Raw genomic sequence first — 21,634 nt, forward strand, 5'->3', positions numbered from 1 at the left:
CCACAGACTGAGCATGGCTGTTTGTTAACTGTACATTGAAAATGCACCTCCCTGTCCCTTTTTACAATCTAAAGTGCTTTAAGCATTGCAGAACATGGCCTTTAAGTCCTCTATAACCTTGCAATTATAATATTGACAAAATTCCAGTGAAACTTTCTGCTTTTCATCGGCAGGTTGTCATGGTCCTTAATTTATAAACACAATTTTTCTCCACACAGATATTATATATGGAATAATCGGGATATATTGTATAAAAATACTTTTTAGAATATTGGTTCCGAAATAATATCCTATTGGTGAGCCAAATGGTAAATGCAGAGGGTCTTTTACTCAGTTATAAGGAATTCTTATCACTTTACAAGGTCCCTGTAACACCTAAAGATTTTGCAATTGTTTGAGATGCCATTCCCTCAGGTGTTGCTCTGTTATTCAGGAACGTGTCAAGACCTGACCCTCAGAGCCTACCTTCTATTGACCCTGTTGACTCATCRGTAGGAAAGATTTGTTTMTCTTTTGGYCCATTCAACAACAGAGYGATACRAACCTTGTTTCAGCAGGATGTTGTATCTATACCTTATGTMATGCCTTATTGGAATGGATTTATTGATAATATCTGTTGGAAAAAAGTTTGGATGTTGCCACACACATACCTACTTGTTAACAAAATTAAGGAAGTTTCCTTTAAAATTATTCATAAATATTATCCTGCCAACCACTATATGAAGAAGTTTAAGGAAAACATCAACTCAAATTGCTCCTTTTGTAATGACCACCCAGACACAGTGTTGCATCTTTTTTGGCATTGTATTCATGTAAGAAAATTGTGGCAAGACATCAGTAGATTTATAATTGAACACATTTACGACGATTTTACACTATTGTGGAGAGATGTACTGCTTGGATTCTTTACATACGATAGAAATAAGCAGAAACATTTTTATGTATACACAAATGTAAATTTACAAACAAAAAAAACACATTTTCTTACCCTACAAAAAGAAATTGAACTGTATTTTAAGACTATTAAATACTCTAACAAAAAAGCTGTTAGAATTGTAAGTTTATGTATGTCCCTTAAGGTCCTTGTGTAATTGTAATGTGATATTGCACCCACTAGCACGATTGTCCATTGTATATAATATATATATATACTTGAGTTCCCTCATGTACTTTCTGTAGTGATTTGTTGTTAATAAAATAAAAAATAAAAATGATGGACCCTTGGGCGCGTTCGAGCAGATCAATTTTGTCAAGTCCTCGACCATCGACAGAGATTCTGKCCGTGCTCGAGAGGATCAAAACCACAATGTATCATGGGTAAATTATGACTGACTGATCTGCAAATAGTAATGAGACGTTATTTTTGATGCAAGATGATTTGTAGATCAGTCAGTCAGAAGTTGCCTGCAGTCGTTTTGATGCTCTCGAACACGGCCACTGTCTATAATGACAAGCTCTTGTCTCTGCCCTAACAATGGGAGGCATTGTCCCAAACGTTGAAAGGCAGGCCACTTGGTTTTATTAAGCAGCCCAAATGGGGATATTTTGTATTCTCGGATGGACAGATTTTGACAGGAGTGAATCCTCTCGCTTTGCCTCTTCCTATCTGCTGCAGTTGACTGCAAGCTTCTGCAGTTGCTCTTCATCAACTTCATCCTGCAGCCAGTGCCTGCATTCTGAGAGGCTCTATTGTCAACCAATCATTCGGATGTTTTTGTTTGAAACACGCAAACATGACCAAAGGCATGTCTGAAACAGGAACCAACTTCGCTGTGATTCATGTATACAGCTCTCTCACCAATTGATATGCTATATTTACACAGGCAGCGCAATTCTGATAAAAAAATCACAAATTGGTCTTTTGACCCATCAGATCAGCTCGGAAAAAGAACTGATGTGAAAAGAGCTGATGTGAATGGTCAAAAGACCAATTAGTGGAAACAATGTAGCCTACAAAGTATTCAGACCCCTTGACTTTTTCCCCATTTTGTTACATTACAGCCGTATTCTAAAATGAATTAACTAAAACAATCTTCTCAGCAATCTACACACAATACCCCATAATGACAAAGCGAAAACAGTTTTTTGGAATTTTTTTCACATTTATAAATACAAAAAAACTGAAATACCTTATTTACGTAAGTATTCAGACCCTTTGCTATGAGACTCGAAATTGACAGGCAAAATGAGAATACAAAATCCAGAAAATCACATTGTAGGATTTTTAATGAATTTATTAGCAAATTATGGTGGAAAATAAGTATTTGGTCAATAACAAAAGTTTATCTCAATACTTTGTTATATACCCTTTGTTGGCAATGACAGAGGTCAAACGTTTTCTGTAAGTCTGCACAATTGGTGGCTGACTAAATACTTTTTTGCCCCACTGTATATACATCATTGGTTTAAACCAGGGCTCTCCAACCCTGTTCCTGGACAGCTACCATCCTGTACCCTAATCTAGCACACTTGATTCTAGTAATTAGCTAGTTGATAAGCTGAACCAGGTTAGTTTACAACTGGGGTTGGAGCGAAAATGTATATACACACACACACACACACACACACACACACACACACACACGTACAAAGATGACTGACGGGGTGGCTGTTTTGAAGTCATTTTGGTACTCCCCCACCATTGTACAAAATATTTTGGAAGCTATAGAAATGCATTTATGTGTATAATTTTTTGGGGAAAAGTACTAATGTTACTGTCCCCACTACAACAAAAAATACTTAGATACATGTCATTTTGTCCTTTAATTTAATTGAAATACTGTAGAATTCCAATTAATTCCTATGGGGGTCTGCTTCCCAATGTGTGCGACCGGTTTGGCCAATACGTAGCATCAGCAATCCAGGGTTTATGCTGCATTCGTAACCAAGTGGGAGGTGTGAATTTACCAGTTGTGACGTTGTTAATACCAATTGGATGCATTCAAGTGCTTTGAACTTGAGAAATCAGATTTTACCCTTTAACTCAGTCAAGCAGTAAATCAGATTTTTTTTAAACCCCATAAAACTACACTTTATTCAACAGCACAGACTGTGAAGAGAGGCTATTATTTTGCTGTATTATTGATTTTGTTTTGTAGATATGTTATGGTAGAGTAGTGTGTAATACTGTGTTGTGTTATGTATTGTATGTAACTGTGATTGGACCCCAGGAAGAGTAGCTGATTTCTTGGAAGCAGCTAATGGGGATCCGGATTAAAATACAAATACAAAGATTGGCTAATGGCCAACAAGCTGCGTAAACCATAAACTAAATTCCCACTTGGTTATGAACGCAGCATTATATACATCATTGGTCTAAAACGCAACCATAGGCAGCCCAATTCTGATCCTTTTTTCACTAATTGGTCTTTTGACCAATCAGATCAGCTCTGAAAAAGATGTGATGTGGAAAAAAATCTGATGAAATTGGTCAAGACTAATTATTGGAAAAAATATATAAGAATTGGGCCCAACTGTGTAGACAGCCGTAGGCTAAAAAAACAGCCATGCACAACATTAACATTAATGGGAGGTGTCAGTTAATACCATCTATGGATACTTGACAGGAATTATGAACATGTGCAAAAAAATGCTAATTTCAGTGAGATGACTTGAATAGGATTTGTGCCACGAATACTAAAACGCTAGCATGTTAAAACAGTGCCAGGGAAACTAAACAAAAGCATGGATTGCTGTCATACCTTGTCCATAGACTGCTTACAGGTTTAAAAAGACAAATGATTAAATGACAGATTGGTTAAACTATCCCTTGAATATAATATGTGCTCAGGCYGCCATTGTCATCATGCATCACAGCTAAACTGAGTTTCATTCATCCATTATACAGAAACATGTTGGATTATTCAACCAAGATATTTGTAACACAGGGATGTTACATTACAAATAGTTATGGGTGGACAAGGTGAGGATTTTCTATTCGGTTCTAGAATTAACTGAAAAACAATGACAAGGGCAGATATTCATTGCCATATCTGTAATCTTTAATGAACAAAATCTTTACAAAATCAGTCATTTTAACAGACAAATGAAGCAGGATAGAAAATTGAGCTTCATTATATCCATTGTTCTGTGAATGTCCATAATTGTTTTTGGAGCATTTCCCATTAAAGCTAGAATCCTTAGTTGCGACATCCATATTTGGACTTATAAATGAACGATGTACACCCATTGATTCTTCAATATTATAAATTGTGTGGATCGAGCCATGAGTGCTGATTGGCTCACAGCTGTGGTATATCAGACAGTATACCATGGGTATGACAAAACATTTTTTACTGCTCTAATTACATTGTTAACCAGTTTATAATAGCAAGAAGGCACCTCAGCGGTTTGTGATATATGGCCAATATACCACGGCTAAGGGCTGTATCCAGGCACATCGCATTGCGCATAAGAACAACCCTTAGCCGTGTTCAATTGGCCATATATCACATACCCCATCAGAACCCAAAATATAAGCTTGTTATACTCTATGGTTTGTAGACAAAGTAAATCTAAAACACTGAAAAGCCTCAATATGGTTAACTATATATATAATTTTAGATAATCAATGGTCAGTCCTTGCATACATAGCACTCGTTTTGACCAAAGGTGGGGTGACCGCTGTTATTGTTTCAATTTAGGATTCCAGCTTTAAAATGTTTTTTGTTCAAATGACATCCTTGACAGCAAAGTTGTTGGTAACGACTCCATAGTTTTGATTTTAAAAATTGCATTTATTTTTTAAAAAAGTACACACAATTCAGTTCAGTCTTACCGCAAATTGTAGAAATACAAAAACCCTGAGTTTTTTTATTAGAATTTCCAGTGAAATTAAACATCTTCCTCTCTTGGAATTAAGCATAAAGAAAGGTGAGAGCTCTGGTCTGCGGAAGCCATTGCCTAAATTCCCATGTCTGAAGGCAGCCCTAGCATTGGCCCTCCAACTTACCTCTCCAAAGAAGATGTTGGTCCAACAGAGGGACAAAAAAAAAACAAGTGATCCTTGAAGGTTGAAGTTGAGAGCATTTCACATCTCCCATTTAAGAGGCTATTGCCTCGTTTGTGCAGGCGACTGCCGAATGACTGAACTTTATCATAAATATCGACTGATTAGGATTTGGAGATCAGTAAGTCACATCACGGATTTGATGCTCTCGAACACGGCCGTTGTCTGTGCTCTCTAGAGTTATAGTTCTGGAATGGTGTGCTCTAATCTAAAGGTCTGTAGCTGGACCCCACTCGATGTCATCAGCCTCTTCATTGTCAGAGCTGTCACTGCCTTGGATCCGAGTGCGTCTCGTTTGGACAGCCTGGTGGTGAGCCAACCTATCAGGAGATAGAGAGAGGGCATTACTAACTGTCAGTTCAGTCTTACTCAACTTGGATAGAATAATTTGGACTAGGACTGGAGTAGTTGCTCAATTGCTAAGGTTGGTTTATAGATAGGCATTTTGATGACCATGCAATTAAACAAACATTGTCACAGATTAATATGATCAGATATTGGTCTACTTCACTAACACAATGAACGATGGAGATGCTTTCCTCTCCTGAGATTCTGCCATACGGGTCTGAAAGAGTGAAAGAGGTCACGGGTCAAAATCACTGGAGACCAAAAGTTAACAGAGGATTTGAGCCTTTGGAAGGAAACTACAAGTTAACAGAGGATTTGAGCCTTTGGAAGGAAACTACAAGTTAACAGAGGATTTTGAGCCCTTTGGAAGGAAACTACAAGTTAACAGAGGATTTGAGCCTTTGGAAGGAAACTACAAGTTAACAGAGGATTTGAGCCTTTGGAAGGAAACTACAAGTTAACAGAGGATTTGAGCCTTTGGGAAGGAAACTACAAGTTAACAGAGGATTTGAGCCTTTGGAAGGAAACTACAAGTTAACAGAGGATTTGAGCCTTTGGAAGGAAACTACAAGTTAAGAGGATCTGTAAGAGTTTGTGCTATGTTGGACTGACAGCCCCACCAGTACCTGTTGAAGTTTCTTCTCTATGACTGACAGTGTGACAGCTGGGGGGCTCTCTGGCAGCAGTTCAGCCGACGGGGGCTCAGGCACAGAGACAGAGACTCTGGGGTCAGGGGCTATGAAGTCAGGGGGTGTGTCCGAGGGGGTGGTTGGGACAGCCTGGTCAATGGCCCTGAAGTCCGAATCTGAGAAGCTATGATAGGGTCGGGTGTCATCAGCAACGTCAACGTGAGGAGGGCTGTCAGATGGACGACGGGTCGATCTGGGCTCAGACACATGCATCAGGGGTGGAACCTCTCTCAGGGACTCGGGGGAGGGGCCGGGGTACTCAGAGGCAGGCTCTGAAGACCGGGCTAGAGCGGTGAGCCTTGACATCCGGGGCTGATTGCTGGGATCAAATGGTTCCTCCAGGTCCTCATTGTCAGTGTAGACCTCTCCGTCTGTGTCCTCTAGTTCGCTGGCAGCACTCAGGTAGTCCAAGTGGGTCCGGTCCAATGCATCCAGGTCCTCCTCTCCGCCTCCCTCCAACTAACACACACACACACACACACACACTTACTTACTTATTTTTGACTTTATTCCACCAGGTAATTTGGTGAGAGCAAATTCCCAGTTTTACTGTGAGCTGGTATCTGTCTGTGTTACCATGACTTCTGAGTCCCAGACAGGTTTGGCCTGCTGGTGTCTGATCTTGTCTTTCAGAGTCTCATACCACACATTACAGCTGGGCTGGAGATCAATACGAGCTGGGAACAATGGGACAGTTTTTGATAAAACCACTTGGGACGTGTTTTTWTWTWTTTWTTWWTTTTWACAGATAAACCATTTAAGAGCAAAAACAACATGTATGTGTTTTGATAACACAGGTGTGTGTGTGTTAACCTGTGAACAGATGGCTGCAGTGCTTCCTCATCTTGAGGGCCTGTGCGTAGAGGCGTCTGGAGCTCTTGTTGGAGTTGGGGCACATCCTCTGCCTCATGACCTTGACGTCCTTCCTGCTGTGTGGGTCCAGGAACAGCACCATGGGGTGGTACTGGATGTAGTTCAGACGCTCCACTGCAGTAGGAGTAATGTCCAGCAGAGGGTGCTTGTTCTGGAAACAGAGTGAAGAAACACACAGGGCATTTTTCTTCAATTCTGGTACTGGAGTCAAACAAGCATACAGCAGTTGTACGTCTGCTCTGTCTCACACCAAAACAGATCAAGTCCCAGTTTGTTTCATCACCTTCTCTGCAATCCTTCGTACTGTGTCCAGCTTGATGACCGTGGAAGTAGTGTCTGTGCCACTACTATGAGGAGCCATCTCTGCCACCTCATATTCATCAGGCATCTCTCTGGCCAGCTTCTCCATGGCCACATCGTTCAGAGGACCCATGATGACGATTGGCCGTTTGAAATTAGCTGGAGAGCCACATGGGTCAAAAGGTGTACATGTGTTGATTCAAAATACAAAAAGTACACAAACGTTCAAAGTGTTTGACTATTATGTGAACTATTATGCAATATATAAAACTGTCCCTACCTTTTCTGAGCAGAACTCTCTCGTATGCTGGGAATTTGCCCTGGATGGTAAGCTGGAGCAGGTCATCATGAGTCCTGCGGACGTTCTTCTTGGCCCCTCTGAGCCCCCGTAGTTTCCAGAACTCTGCCCTGGGTCCTGAGACCTGGCGATCCCCTTCTCCACTGGCCCTCTGAGCCTGCTCAATTCTGGCCAGAGTCTCGGCCCTGAGAGAGACGGAGAGGAAATACCATGGAAAATATGTTGTAATAGAATTATTGTGGAATAAAAGCAACCCCAATGACAGTATCTTTAAGTGTACACATTGGAAATAAGTGCAGTACGTTGCTCTCAGGTGTCATGCTCTGTAACCATATGTATCTTCATACATCCAAATCCAACCAACCAATGAAGGAATAAACCAAACAACCAATCATTCTAGTCTCAACTCACCTGACCTGGTTGGGGATGGTGCCCTTGTCCAGCTCATGCAGGTCGTTGCCCATGCGTATAGCCAGCCACTTTCCCAGCTTGCCCCTGTGCATGGTGTCCACCACCCTGAACACCTCTCCCCTGGTGAAAGCTAGGCCGATGTTGCCCTCCACCTCGTTGTCATAGTGGGTCCGGACGTAGAACGAGTCCCCCAGGTTGGACTTCAGGATCTTCTTGTAAACTGACGAGAGGAAGAATAACTCAGTCATTTAGGAATAACTTAATCATTTGTATGTACCTTATTACTGGGGTAGATTTATTACCAAAGTAATTATATAGAAAATGTCACACTGACAAGTCCTCTGAAATCAACTACAATTCTTCCACCCCTGCACCTGCTTCAGTCTCTGAGGTAATACTCACTGTCCATCTTGTTCTGAGTACGGATGTCGACCGGCTCCCCTCTCTTGATGTTGATCAGGAACATTGCAGCTTCCTCACGGTTGAAATAACCAAAGTCCACCCCATTCACCTACAACAAGACCATAGCCCATAAGTGGTGAAAGACGTGTTGCATATACTGTCCTGTAGATACTGTAGATCAGCACTTCAGTGGTCACCAACACTTGTCCCAGAGAGCTACAGTGTGTGCAGGCTTTTACTTTAGCACAGCATAACATTTTTATTAAACAATCAAGATCTTAGTTGAATCAGCTGTGTTCGTGCTGGGCTAGAACAAAAACCTACACACCCTGTCCCGGTGGTAACCACTGCTGTGATCAGTGGGTCTTCACCTGCATGATCTGGTCCCCCTCCTTCATGCCCTGCTCCTGAGCGGGGCTGTTGTGCTGAACCCCATCCACAAAGATCCCCACATCATTGCCTCCCACCAGTCTCAGGCCAACGCTCCCCTCCTTCACAAACGACACTGTGTTCAGATCTGAGCTGTATCAACCGAGAGTAAACACAGTTTTGAAAAAAGGAGTCACATCAAAATGAGAATTTATGAAAAGGAGCATTGTCCAGTCTTAAATGCTACAGACTATAGCAGGGTATCCCTACTGGCAGCAAAACAAAAACAAAGTTGTTTGTTTGTTATTGTTGGACATAAAAGACTAAAAACACCAGCAAATCAGCTCCAACTAATTTTAATTTTGGAAATCTGTTCCAAAGTATTCCCACGCATAATAAAGAAATGCGATTGAATACAAATGTAAGCAAGGTTAAAAAGTATTATTTTAGTCAAATATTATCTGTTTCGGCTAGCATGCAAGTAGATACCCATAGACTTCCAGTCATTGCGTTAATGCTAGTTAGCATTGACTTGAAAAACTACCACTTTATACCTTTATACTGGACACACAGACACAAAAATGGTATCCACGAGTTCATCTGACTGGGGAAGTAGATAAAAGGGCCTCATCGCCAGTATGCCTTTAATGTAGGCTATATGGGTATAAATAAAACAACTCACCCCAAGCTAGGTGTAGGAATGGAGTCTGGGGGTAGGGAGTAGAGGGGTTCCTCTGTCTTGGCTGAAATGGAAATAACAGTTAAGACCTTCCATCCAGAGTTACTAATAAACTCAGCAAAAAAAGACATGTCCTCTCACTGTCAACTGCGTTAATTTTCAGCAAACTTAAAATAAATATTCATATTATATTCATATTTGTATGAACATAAGATTCAACAACTGAGACATAAACTGAACAAGTTTCACATACATGTGACTAACATAAATGGAATAATGTGTCCCTGAACAAAGGGGGGGTCAAAATCAAAAGTAACAGTCAGTATCTGGTGTGGCCACCAGCTGCATTAAGCACTGCAGTGCATCTCCTCCTCATGGACTGCACCAGATTTGCCAGTTCTTGCTCTGAGATGTTACCCCACTCTTCCACCAAGGCACCTGCAAGTTCCCGGACATTTCTGGGGGGAATGGCCCTAGCCCTCACCCTCCGATCCAACAGATCCCAGACGTGCTCAATGGGATTGAGATCCGGGCTATTCGCTGGCCATGGCAGAACACTGACATTCCTGTCTTGCAGGAAATCACGCACAGAACGAGCAGTATGGCTGGTGGCATTGTCATGCTGGAGGGTCATGTCAGGATGAGCCTGCAGGAAGGGTACCACACGAGGGAGGATGTCTTCCCTGTAACGCACAGCGTTGAGATTGCCTGCAATGACAACAAGCTCAGTCCGATGATGCTGTGACACACCGCCCCAGAACGTGACGGACCCTCCACCTCCAAAATCGAACCCGCTCCAGAGTACAGGCCTCAGTGTAACGCTCATTCCTTTGACGATAAATGCGATTCCGACCATCACCCCTGGTGAGACAGAAAACCGCAACTCGTCAGTGAAGAGCATTTCTTGCCTGACCTGTCTGGTCCAGTGACGGTGGGTTTGTTGCCGGTGATGTCTGGTGAGGAYCTGCCTTACAACAGGCCTACAAGCCCTCAGTCCAGCCTCTCTCAGCCTATTGCGGACAGTCAGAGCACTGATAGAGGGATTGTGCGTTCCTGGTGTGTTCCTGGTGTAACTCGGGCAGTTGTTGTTGCCATCCTGTACCTGTCCCACAGGTGTGATGCTCGGATTTACCGATCCTGTGCAGGTGTTGTTACACGTGGTCTGCCACTGCGAGGATGATCAGCTGTTCGTTCGGTCTCCCTGTAGCGCTCTTACGCGTCTCACAGTACGGACATTGCAATTTATTGCCCTGGCCACATCTGCAGTCTTCATGCCTCCTTGCAGCATGCCTAAGACACATTCACACAGATGAGCAGGGCCCCTGGGCATCTTTCTTTTGGTGTTTTTCAGAGTCAGTAGAAAGGCCTCTTTAGTGTCCTAGGTTTTCATAACTGTGACCTTAATTGCCTTAACGACCGTTCCACAGGTGCATGTTCATTAATTGTTTATGGTTCATTGAACAAGCATGGGAAACCGTGTTTAAACCCTTTACAATGAAGATCTGTGAAGTTATTTGAATTATCTTTGAAAGACAGGGTCCTGAAAAAGGGACGTTTCTTTTTTTGCTGAGTTTACATTATAAAGAGGACATTGGAGAGCTGATACTTACAGTAGACTGGAGGGTTGCTCTTCATTGATATCCCAGTGCGGACATTGCCATTGGCTCTGTGTGGAATACTACAAGAGATGCATTACCATTCACTCACATTTCCACAATAACACTTCTACAGTGAGTTAGAGGTCAGAGAAGGTGGAAGTGAGCACACACTTGTGATCAGATTGACTTGAATAGTGACGGTGACTTTTGTCACAGAGGAGCATTCTTTTTTTTATGGTGGTTAATAAAAACTGTTCTTTACCTGGTTGTCTATAGTGGTTTCTAGAAGATACTGTAAACTAGAGTTTTACCTGTGGTTGCTCTCCACATCTGTACTCCCAGACCTCCTAGGGGGTGAGGGTGTACGGTCCGAATCAGATGAACCTTAACAGGGCAAACAGAGGATCAGGATACATATCTGGCCTTAATGGCCATGTACTCTTATAATCTCCACCCGGCAGAGCCAGAAGAGGACTGACCACCCCTCAGAGCCTGGTTCCTCTAGGTTTCTGTCTTTCTATGGTGCTTTTCCTAACCACCATGCTTCTACATCTGCATTGCTTGCTGTTTTAGGCTGAGTTTCTGTATCACATATTGTGACATCTAATGATGTGAAAGGGCTTTATAAATACATTTGATTGAAATTTGACATCGTGCCTTCAGATAGTATTCATACCCCTTGACTTATTCTACACACAATACTCCATTATGACAAAGTGAAAACATGTTTTTATAATTTCACATTTATTGAACATGAAATACAGATATCTAATTTACATAAGTATTCACACCTCTGTTAATACTTTGTCGAAGCACATTTGTCATTATGAGGTACTGTGTTAGAGATGKGTGTGAGGAAAACAAATCTAATCAATCAATGAATTTAGATTTTAACACAACAAAATGTAGAATAAGTTAAGGGGTATGAATTCTTTCTGAAGGCACTGTACATGTTCAGACCTTAGGATTTCCAACCCCAAAATTCCATCTTCTTAGACAGTGCTCATCTTTCACAGGAGGGACACTGACCTGAGACTGGACTGGAGGGGGTCATGCCTTGTCGAGGGGGGTCCTGTCTCACTACTGGAGCTGGAGAAGACTTCATCTCAGGCAGAGCTCTGGGAGAGAGAGAGAGCAATCACACTCAATATAATGCCCTTACTGTGTCAACTACTTGAGGCCCCGAGYTGACAAGGTAAAAATCTGTCGTTCTGCACCTGAACAAGGCAGTTAACCCACTGTTCCCAGGTAGGCCGTCATTGTAAATAAGAATTTGTTCTTAACCGACTTGCCTAGTTAAATAAAAGGTTACATTTAAAAAATAAAATATTCAGGGGTAGGCAACTAGATTCAGCCGTGGGATGATTTTTGTTCAAGCGAATGGTCGGGGAGCCGGATTTTTATTTTATTTTTTAAATGTACCCAGCAAATTTAACACGTTTTTTATTTATTTAACTAGGAAAGTCAGTTAAGAACAAATTCTTATTTTCAATGACAGCCTAGGAACAGTGGGTTAACTGCCTTGTTCTGGGGCAGAGCGACAGTTTACCATGTCCGCTCAGGGATTCGATCTTGCAACCTTTCGGTTACTAGTCCAACGCTCTAACCATTAAGCTATGTAAGACCAAAAAGAGCTTGTTTTTGAAAATATGTCATACTCTAATTACATTTAGACATGATCACATTTAACCAAATTCTTGTCAATTTATTTGACTAATAACGTGCACAAAAAAAACTGACAGTTTTGGCCTGTTGCTGACCTCTGCCTTCAGAAAAAAATCATACTCCTTGACTTATTCCACATTTTGTTGCATTACAGCCGGAATTAAAAATTGATTAATTAGAGCTCTCAATATTTACCCATGTATTTTTTTCAAAATTCTTCAAGCTCTGTCAAATTGGATGATCATTGCTAGACAACCATTTTCAAGTCTTGCCATAGATTTTCACACAGATTTAATTCAAAAATGTAACTCCGCCCGTAGATTTTGGCCTTGTGTTTTAGGTTATTGTCCTGATGAAAGGTGAAATCATCTCCCAGTGTCTTTTTTCCTGAAAATCTCCCCAGTCCTTAACGATTACAAGAATACCCATAACATGATGCCGCCACCACTATGCTTGAAAATGTGGAGAGTGGAACAGTAGTGTGTTATGTTTGGGGCAAATCAAATACAACTCTGTATTCAGGACAAATAGTGAATTGCTTTGCCATATTTTTTGCAGTATTACTTTAGTGCTTTGTTGCAAACAGGATGCATGTTTTAGAATATCTTTATTCTGTACAGGCTTCCTTCTTTTCACTCTGTCAATTAGGTTAGTATTGTGGACTAACTACAATGTCGTTGGTCCATCCTCAGTTCTTTTATCACAGTCATTAAACTCTAACTGTTTTATAGTCACCATTGGCCTCATGGTAAAATCCCTGAGCGGTTTTCTTCCTCTCCGGCAACTGAGTTAGGAAGGACGCCTGCATCTTTTGTAGTCACTGGGTGTATTGATACAGCATCCAAAGTGTAATTAATAACTTCACCATGCTCAAAAGGGATATTCAATATCTGCCAATAGTTGCCCTAATTGGCAAGGCATTGAAAAATCTCCCTTTATTTAATTTAACCAGGTAGGCTAGTTGAGAACAAGTTCTCATTTACAACTGCGATCTGGCCAAGATAAAGCAAAGCAGTTTGACACATAGAACAGAGCTACACATGGAATAAACAAACATACAGTCAATAGTATAGTAGGAAAAGTCTATATACAGTGTGTGCAAATGAGGTAGGATAAGGAAGGCAATAAATAGGCCATGGTGGCGAAGTAATTACAATATAGCAATTAAACACTGGAATGGTAGATGTGCAGAAGATGAATGTGCAAGTAGAGATACTGGGGTCTTCCCTGGTCTTTGTGTTTGAATCTGTGTTTGAATTTCACTGCTAGTCCGAGGTGACGCAGTCATTCAAAAACTGTTAGTTAAACGCTATTATTGGAAACAAAGTGAGTCCATGCAACTTATGTGACTTGTTAAGCACATTTAAACGCCTGAACTTATTTAGGCTTGCCATAACAAAAGGGGTTGAATACTTAGACTCAAGACATGTCAGGCCAGTGACAAAAAAATCTTATTTTAATCCATTTCAAATTCAGGTTGTAACACAACAAAATGTGGAAAATGTCAAGGGGTATGAATACTTTCTGATGGCATTTGTCAGTGTTGTTTCAAGTGTTCACCCAGTTCCTTGTATAAGTAGACTAACCAGTCTAGCATCCTGGCTTTATCTTCAGAGAATCTAGTGCACTGAAGCAGTCAACTATTGAAACCGTTTTGACTAAACGTGTTTGTGTGCCAATGTTATAGAAGAGTTGGTGTGTGTCTGTCAGCCTGACCTGTATCTGTTCTTGGATACCCTGGAGCTGGAGCCTCCACTGTCTACAGACTCCAGTCGAGGGACTGACGCATAGCTTGCCTCCGACTCTGATCCTGAGCGCCCTGGGGATATGGACACACACATTTTTGTATTTAACCAGGTAGGCTAGTTGAGAACATGTTCTCATTTACAACTGCGACCTGGCCAAGATAAAGCAAAGCAGTTCAACACATACAACACATAGCTAAACAAACAAACAAACCACACATGAGCAATAATAATAAGTTACAAATACAGGTAAGTCAATACGCACACACCTTTAACAGGATGGCTCGTTGTGACACTGGGGGCTTTCCACTTGGGGGGCTCCACCTGGGGCAACATGGCTACCAAGGGAGTGGCTCTGGAAGAGAAGAGGGAGGTTGGAGTGAGGGAGGAAGACAACAGAACTCAGTTACGTGTGGAAAGGGGGACCCGTGGCTAAAATAGATAATGATGAGGATGAGAAGAGTGATATATTCACCTTAGGGCCTCTGGGGGAGCTGTCTCACATGTCTAATCACGTCATGAGCATATGGACAATTTAGCATCATTGTTGCGTTAAATTCGAAAAGAGTACCTCAGTCTGTTATTCATGCCATGAATGCTAACCCATCCATGTACCATTTCAAATGCATTTTAAGATTAAGTCAGGTAAGAGGCAATCTGTTGCTTTGATCATACTGCTGATTGCTTTTTGACCAGATTCAACCACATGTACAGTAGAGACGTGCTCAGTGGAAGTCGCTTTTATTTTATTGTTAAACAGAACCTCACAGTAGGCACAAGAACAACATGTATTATGGGGTACAACGTAATCGTCAATCAAGGCCGACAGACCAAAAATAAAATAATTCATGAAAACTTAACAGTATATTAATAATAGCACAAGAGTGGAAGGAGGAGGTGGGTGGCATGCATCGGCTGCCCAGTGCCCCAGTCCGGGGGCTCCTGCTGGGACTTGGGGGGGTAGGATGGTAGGGGTGGGCCTCATCGGTACCTGTATCTGCTCCGGGAGTCCTGGCTGTGGGCGGGCCCAGAGCTGCTGTCTGACTCAGATTCAGAGTCTGGTGAGAGAACAGGGGTAATGCTCTAATTATGTGGCCGTTTCTACCTCGTTTCAATGCACTTACAATGTTCTGTCAAGGTGTTCCTGTTGTGGAACTTGAGGTACTGACCTGGGAGTGGGGCTTTGACAGGAGAGGAGACCCGTCGAGGAGGATCCTGACGAATGGTGATGGGGGAGGCTCTCAGTGTCCTAGGGTGGGGCAGGTTAGGGAGCACTCTGTATCTGGAGTGGTCCTCTGTGACTCGGGAACTCTCTCCTCTTCTGGGGGGTGGGGAGGCACTGCGGTCCGAGTCCGACTCTGACACCACTACACAGACAGACAGAGAGTGAAGGAGAGCAAGAGACAGTGAAAGAGGAGAGATAGACAGTGAAGGAGAGTGAGGGAGAGAACATGTTATTATCATGATCCACTCAGTGTCATTTGATGAGATTTCCCTATAGCCTGTGTGGTGTTTACCTTTGCGAGGTCTCAAGGTAGAGGAGGAGGGACGGGAGGAACGTGGGGCGACCCAGTCAAAGACGGCAGGTGAGGCTTTGGGGTTGGGGAGGGTGGACAGCCCTGAAAGAGTTCTACAGCAAGAGAGAAACACCCTCCAATGAAACACACTAAGACAGATAATATCAAACCAAATGTGTCTAATTTGAGGTTGAACCCACCTGTATTTGTTGGCGTGGTCTGGGCTGTCCTTCCTGACAGGAGTGGGTGATGCACTACGGTCAGACTCAGACTCTGAGAGGGCTGGATTGAAATACACAGGTCAGGTCAGGTCAATATGACAGGTTACGGATTACACATGAGTGGGATGGACCAATGTTTATGACTGGACTCACCTCGGTGAGAGGGGTAGGCTTTAGCAACAGGCCGGGACAGTGTCGACCGCACCGGGGACGGATCACGTGACTTAGCTACTAGAGGAGGCTCAGCTCTTCTGCAACAAGCCAGAGAGACAGAATGCCTTGTCATACATAGGTTAACAGCAGACTTGTCACTTAAAGGAAAAATCCACCCTTTAATTAACAGTGTTAAATAACACTAATATGTGAGAACAATATTTTTTTGGTGAACAAATGTCATTTTTGGCATTATAATAAGGTTGGTAGCAACATGGAAAATCGTTGTGGAAATCTGTTGCAGTCGACTACAAAATCCACAATGCAATGCTCTCTCTATGGGCTGGCTGGCTAGGTAACTGACTACCTAGCTAGGTAGCTAGCAAGCTAACATGGCTACACAATATCAGCATGTAAAGTAACTAGTTAGTGCAGTTAGTTTAGGCGATTTCACAGGTATCAATTTAGTAGTCTTCTCGAGGTAGGAATATCGCAAAAATATGATCAATGGCTCATTCGAGAGAAGATCTCCTCCCGAGGTATGACATCAGCCAGTATTAAAATATGACATGTATGATAGACGTTTTTGCGATGTAAAACTTCCATTGTAGTGAGAGAGACTTCATCACAGTGCTACGTCATACCGGACGGATTTCTGCCGGCTTGAACGACAGTAACTCAGATACACATAAAAACATGAAATGACTCAGGTAATCGATAGAACATCACGCGGAGATGCACAAAAACAATATAACATTCAAAATGTGTGAACCGTTCCTTTAAGAAAATGTTGGATTAAGTACAGACATCTCAATAAGATCAGAATAGGTGAAATAAGCATGTTGTTTCAGGTGAGGTAACCTGCGTGTGCGTCGTTCTCTAGTTGCAGAGCGTGACACTCTGTCTCTGGGAGTGGGGATGTCTGTATCCAGGTCTGAAATGTCTGAGGACAACCGAGGAAAGACATTAAAACCACATACTGGATCAGCTAGCTGTTCAGGAGCTGCTTCTGACATCACATTTCACATCAATCACTTTTCTCCTCCCCCAGCCTCGGTTTTCCCCCTCCTTCCACCTTCCCTCCCTCCAGTCATGAGGTGCAGTGCTGATGCTACATTCTCTCCCTAATACACTACTTCCACCCTCTCTCCCTCACCCTCCAGTTCAGAGCTGCTGTTGCCGCGGTGGTCCTCCTCGCTGTTGGGGGCACTGTCCTGCACTTCTGGGATGCTGACCAGGAACTTGCGGTCGTCTCGCAGGACCATCATGGTCAGCTTTCCCCGGGACTTCTCCACCAGGTGCTTGGTCTCCAGAAGGGACAGGTTCTCTGTGGTCATCCCATTGATCTGAACAGGAAGTTGAAAAATTATGTGGTCACACAATGCAGAAATCTCCTTGGCTTCATACAATGACACGACAAATATTGAAAAAAAGACACTGTTAGAATACCAAAAGCATTTGGTTTATGGTCCCAGTAAAGAATCAAATCTATGTACAAACCAAATGTTTTGTGATGAAATATCATAACAGCCTGCTTTCGCTTACCTTGAGAATGAGGTCTCCCTCCTGCAGAGTGCCCTCCTTGGCAGCCAGACCCGTCTCAGTCATGTGTTTGATGAAGATCTGGCTTCCCAACTTCAGTCCATACTCTGAAACAGGAAGGCAACATGAAATTGATATAGATGGGTGAATGCAAGGCTTGCACTATGTCAGATCTGCGATGACGTTTTGAAACCTTTTGCTACGGCGTGGTATAATAAACACGCCGCAAATTCTCTCTCCTGTTTCTCCTTACCGTCTGTGAGTTTCTTCTTCAGCAGGGTGGCTTTGATTGGCTTGTCTGGGAAGGCCTGCTGTGGGAGCCGTTTGTACCCTGAACTTAGCGGCAGGGCATGAGCGGTCCCGTTGCGGTCGAGGGCGGAGCGGTAGCGGTCAGCTTTGTGGGCCTGGTCACTACCATCGGAGTAGCGTCGGGGCCTCTGTGGGAGGTCCTGGTCCAGCAGGTTGGAGTAGGAGGCAGCACGCGAGGGTCTGGTGCTGGCGGGGAGCTGGATCTTACGAGGACGCTTCACTGTCTGAGAGAGGGAGAGTCAGTAACACAGCTGAAAATGTATTACATACATTTTTTTCTGGTGTACTGAAATCATGATCTCACATCCATAACCTGGGGTTGGAGTTGCTCACAGATCTTACGAAGATGTCAAGAATAACTCATCTAAACAGAACAGAAGATAAAGTTTGCCAGTACTCACTATGTTGGCTGTTTTGCCACATGACTTGAGGTTCTGGATGGTGAAGGTAGAGTAGACATTCTCCATTGACACTCCATTGACCATGACGATCTGATCTCTGACGCTTTTGGAAAGGGACGAGATGTAGAACAAGGTAATCAAGCACTGCTAAGGATCAAACACATGCCATTTTAAGTGTTTGTATGTGTGTGTGTTTATATACAGTGAGCTCCAAAAGTATTGGGACAGTGACAAATGTTTTGTTGTTTTGGCTCTGTACTCAGCATGGTTCACCCATCCATATTGGGGGAACCGTTTAGAAATTACAGCACTTTTTGTACATAGTGTCTCCCCCCCATTTTGGGACAAATTCACTTATGTGTGTATTAAAGTTGTAAAAGGTATTTGGTCCCATATTCATAGCACGCAATGACTACATCAAGCTTGTGTGACTGCAAATTTGACCAATAAATAATGTATTGTGTCATTTTGGAGTATCTTTTAATGTAAATAAGAATATAACGTTTTCTAAACACTACATTAATGAGGATGCTATATACATTTTGGAGTCACTTGTATTGTTTTTTGTTATGGCAGTATCAGCCAATCAGCTCCTTTGTTGTTCAACGCAACGTGCCATTCCATAATGGCTACTGCTAGCTAGCATGAGGAAGAAAAGGGCCGTTTTTTCCCCTTTTCGTCCCCAATCTTGGTGTAACATTTGGGATAATGGAACAATTCAGAGTACAACGCATTTCTCATCCCTGGATTGAGGTAGGTTTTCCAAGCCATATCTCGAGATGGCTCTGCAGTGTCAGGAAGTCTGTCTGACCCTAGTGCAGCTGTAAGCAAGCAGGTTGGCTCTACTGGCTAGCCTGAAGGGTAAAGGTGTATAGGTGACTTACAATAGCCGTCCCATAGCGGGTCCGTTCCGCACCACATCTGAAACTATCACGGCTGTGTCCCCTGAGTCCGGGTTCGGCTGGTCTCTGCCTCCTGATATCGCAAAGCCAAACCCCATCTTGGAATCCTGCCATCAAGAGAGAGGGAGGGTGATAAAGGGGAGAGAGAGGGAGGGTGATAAAGGGGGGAGAGAGAGAGTGAGCACATTCCATCAGCACTGAAGTGTGTCACCTGACCTGTACCTAGAGTAACAGGGAGCAGGGCATGTCTTTGTTACACTTAATTCCTGCAGTTCGCCACTGAAACTGATAGTTTTGAAGTCCATTCTAACTAAAGTGGTTCAGTAGGCTATTTCTTTCAGTGTACCTTGATGCAAGTGAAGTACTGTACAATTTGTTTAGTTTCAGGTGACAGTATAACATCAAAACACTGACCGACCAAACAAGAGACACTTACTTTGCCGAGTGTTATAGTATGCTGCTCGAATATCGTTAATTCCTCCATCTCCGGTTCCTGAAAAACCAAATATCACACCCATTACAACATGCTAAACCAACAACAGAATACAGGCATTCTCCACTTGGCCATTAATGAACAGGAGCAACTTCAACAGAAGTCCGATAACAACATCAGAAGCAGCTGTTTCGTGTCCTTAAGCAACACTGGGCTGTGTAAGAGACAGTGAGGAGCGAGTTAACAGCAACGTGTCCTAACTGTCCCATTCCATTCTTGTCTGGCAGGTATGGGGAGGGGCCATAGGGGAAAGACTCAGCAGGCTGCACTTATGGCCTTGCTGTGACATATGACACCAGGCCATTGTTCAATGTTGTGCAATGTTACAGAAACCTGCAGGTAGAAACGTAATATAGCTGACTATATTCCTTCTGCTCCCTGCTTCTAGTCATGTAGAAAACTGTCTGTTCTACACAATGCATTTCTATATGCAACGTTTCACGTGCCTCATCCAATTGAACACACCTTTAGATACAATCTGAGGACAGTCACCAACCTACGATAGTGAATCAAATCAAATACAGTGAAATGCTTTCTTACAAGCCCTTAACCAACAATGCAGTTAAGAAAAATAAGTGTTAAAGTATTGTAGCGACTCGCACAGAGAGCTGTGTTCGTTCGGGGGAGGGAAAAACTTAGCCAGCTAGCTAGCTGACAAATGTGGCTAGCTAACGTACGTGAGAACGGGGGCTGAAAATGCTTCGAGGGAATCCGAAAGTGAAGGTGGAGGTAGGGGACGACTTTGGCCAAGGAGGTGCGTGTGTATGGACGTCGGAGGATCTGGCCAGGGCATCGGCGCACAGAGGCCGCTTGAGGGTGACCGCTAGAATGATGGCCGCTGAAGCGGACATGAGTGCTTCGTTGACTGTTCTTCGCGTGGACCAAAAGGGTGACGCTGCGGGACGAGGAATCTGTGGCTCAGGATGGTAACAAACATGGCAGCGCCCAGTCCCCGATCGCGTCCGTATCTGTTAAGAACCCGAAGTACTCCGGTAAGGCGGATTGGGAAGCTTTTCATGCTCAGTTTGAACTGTTAGCTCATTTTGGAGGGGGGGAGGGTCGAATGAAGATAGTGGCACTGCAGTTGGCTTTGTGCCTCACGGATGATGCTCTGTCCAGTTTGATATTGATTAGCCCCGAGGACAGATGTGATTATGGGGCTTTAGTGGGAGCACTGAGGAGGCGCTATGGACAGTGTGTACAGCCCGGGCTACTGCGCTCCGAACTGAGTAATAGACGCAGGCAGCCTGGAGAGCCTCTACGGGTGCTAACTAATGACATTGAGAGCCTCTCTCGGCGGGCATATGCTCACATGCCCCCCTCCGTGCAGAGCGAGCTAGCACGGGACCAGTTCATACAGGCGCTCTCTCCTACGGAGCTGCGCATACAGACCCAGCTGGCTCATCCTGAGTCATCGCAGATAGCCTTGGAGAGGGAGCTAGTGTGGGCTGGGGCTTCAACTGTGTTGGGGTTTTTGTTATGTCACTGTAGAGGGGTGCCCTGCTCTGCCCTGGTGGACACTGGGTCCACAGTAACCCTGGTGAGGCTAGATATTGTGCCAGGTAGGACTCCGTTTGAGCCCACAACTGTGCAGCTCCGCACAGTCACAGGTGAGCTGGCATGCATGAAAGGGAAGGGAATAATGACTGACAGTAGGGGGCAGGACTGTACCTCATCCTGTGTGGGTGGCGGCTGTTGGACTTTCTTAGTA

General features: G+C 43.4%; 1 protein-coding gene across 3 annotated transcripts in view; it reads right to left on the bottom strand.

Annotated features, from left to right (window-relative positions):
• Nucleotides 1-4,627: 4,627 nt before the first annotated feature.
• Nucleotides 4,628-21,634, bottom strand: part of LOC111952520 (tight junction protein ZO-3) — a 35,002-nt gene continuing 17,995 nt past the window's right edge. For 2 of the 3 annotated variants that reach the window (XM_023971288.2, XM_023971287.2), the window contains exons 2-29: nt 19,867-19,923; nt 19,413-19,537; nt 18,529-18,631; nt 18,072-18,351; nt 17,822-17,925; nt 17,433-17,622; nt 17,138-17,219; nt 16,277-16,374; nt 16,103-16,184; nt 15,903-16,015; nt 15,555-15,752; nt 15,377-15,443; nt 14,655-14,740; nt 14,357-14,459; nt 12,005-12,093; nt 11,287-11,359; nt 10,988-11,055; nt 9,381-9,441; nt 8,701-8,851; nt 8,330-8,438; nt 7,928-8,147; nt 7,499-7,701; nt 7,202-7,377; nt 6,859-7,069; nt 6,622-6,722; nt 5,983-6,504; nt 5,524-5,573; nt 4,628-5,328 (exon numbers count right to left, since the gene is read on the bottom strand). In XM_023971288.2, coding sequence (XP_023827056.1) covers nt 5,217-5,328; nt 5,524-5,573; nt 5,983-6,504; nt 6,622-6,722; nt 6,859-7,069; nt 7,202-7,377; nt 7,499-7,701; nt 7,928-8,147; nt 8,330-8,438; nt 8,701-8,851; nt 9,381-9,441; nt 10,988-11,055; nt 11,287-11,359; nt 12,005-12,093; nt 14,357-14,459; nt 14,655-14,740; nt 15,377-15,443; nt 15,555-15,752; nt 15,903-16,015; nt 16,103-16,184; nt 16,277-16,374; nt 17,138-17,219; nt 17,433-17,622; nt 17,822-17,925; nt 18,072-18,351; nt 18,529-18,631; nt 19,413-19,537; nt 19,867-19,914 — 3,825 coding nt within the window. In that variant the 5' untranslated portion in view covers nt 19,915-19,923 and the 3' untranslated portion in view covers nt 4,628-5,216. Of the gene's footprint in view, nt 5,329-5,523; nt 5,574-5,982; nt 6,505-6,621; nt 6,723-6,858; nt 7,070-7,201; nt 7,378-7,498; nt 7,702-7,927; nt 8,148-8,329; nt 8,439-8,700; nt 8,852-9,380; nt 9,442-10,987; nt 11,056-11,286; nt 11,360-12,004; nt 12,094-14,356; nt 14,460-14,654; nt 14,741-15,376; nt 15,444-15,554; nt 15,753-15,902; nt 16,016-16,102; nt 16,185-16,276; nt 16,375-17,137; nt 17,220-17,432; nt 17,623-17,821; nt 17,926-18,071; nt 18,352-18,528; nt 18,632-19,412; nt 19,538-19,866; nt 19,924-20,600; nt 20,872-21,634 lie in introns of those variants that run through there. The other variant, XM_023971286.3, reaches the window with a different exon arrangement.

This window comes from Salvelinus sp. IW2-2015, linkage group LG26, assembly GCF_002910315.2.
Source record: "Salvelinus sp. IW2-2015 linkage group LG26, ASM291031v2, whole genome shotgun sequence".
Taxonomy (NCBI): Eukaryota; Metazoa; Chordata; class Actinopteri; order Salmoniformes; family Salmonidae; genus Salvelinus; species Salvelinus sp. IW2-2015.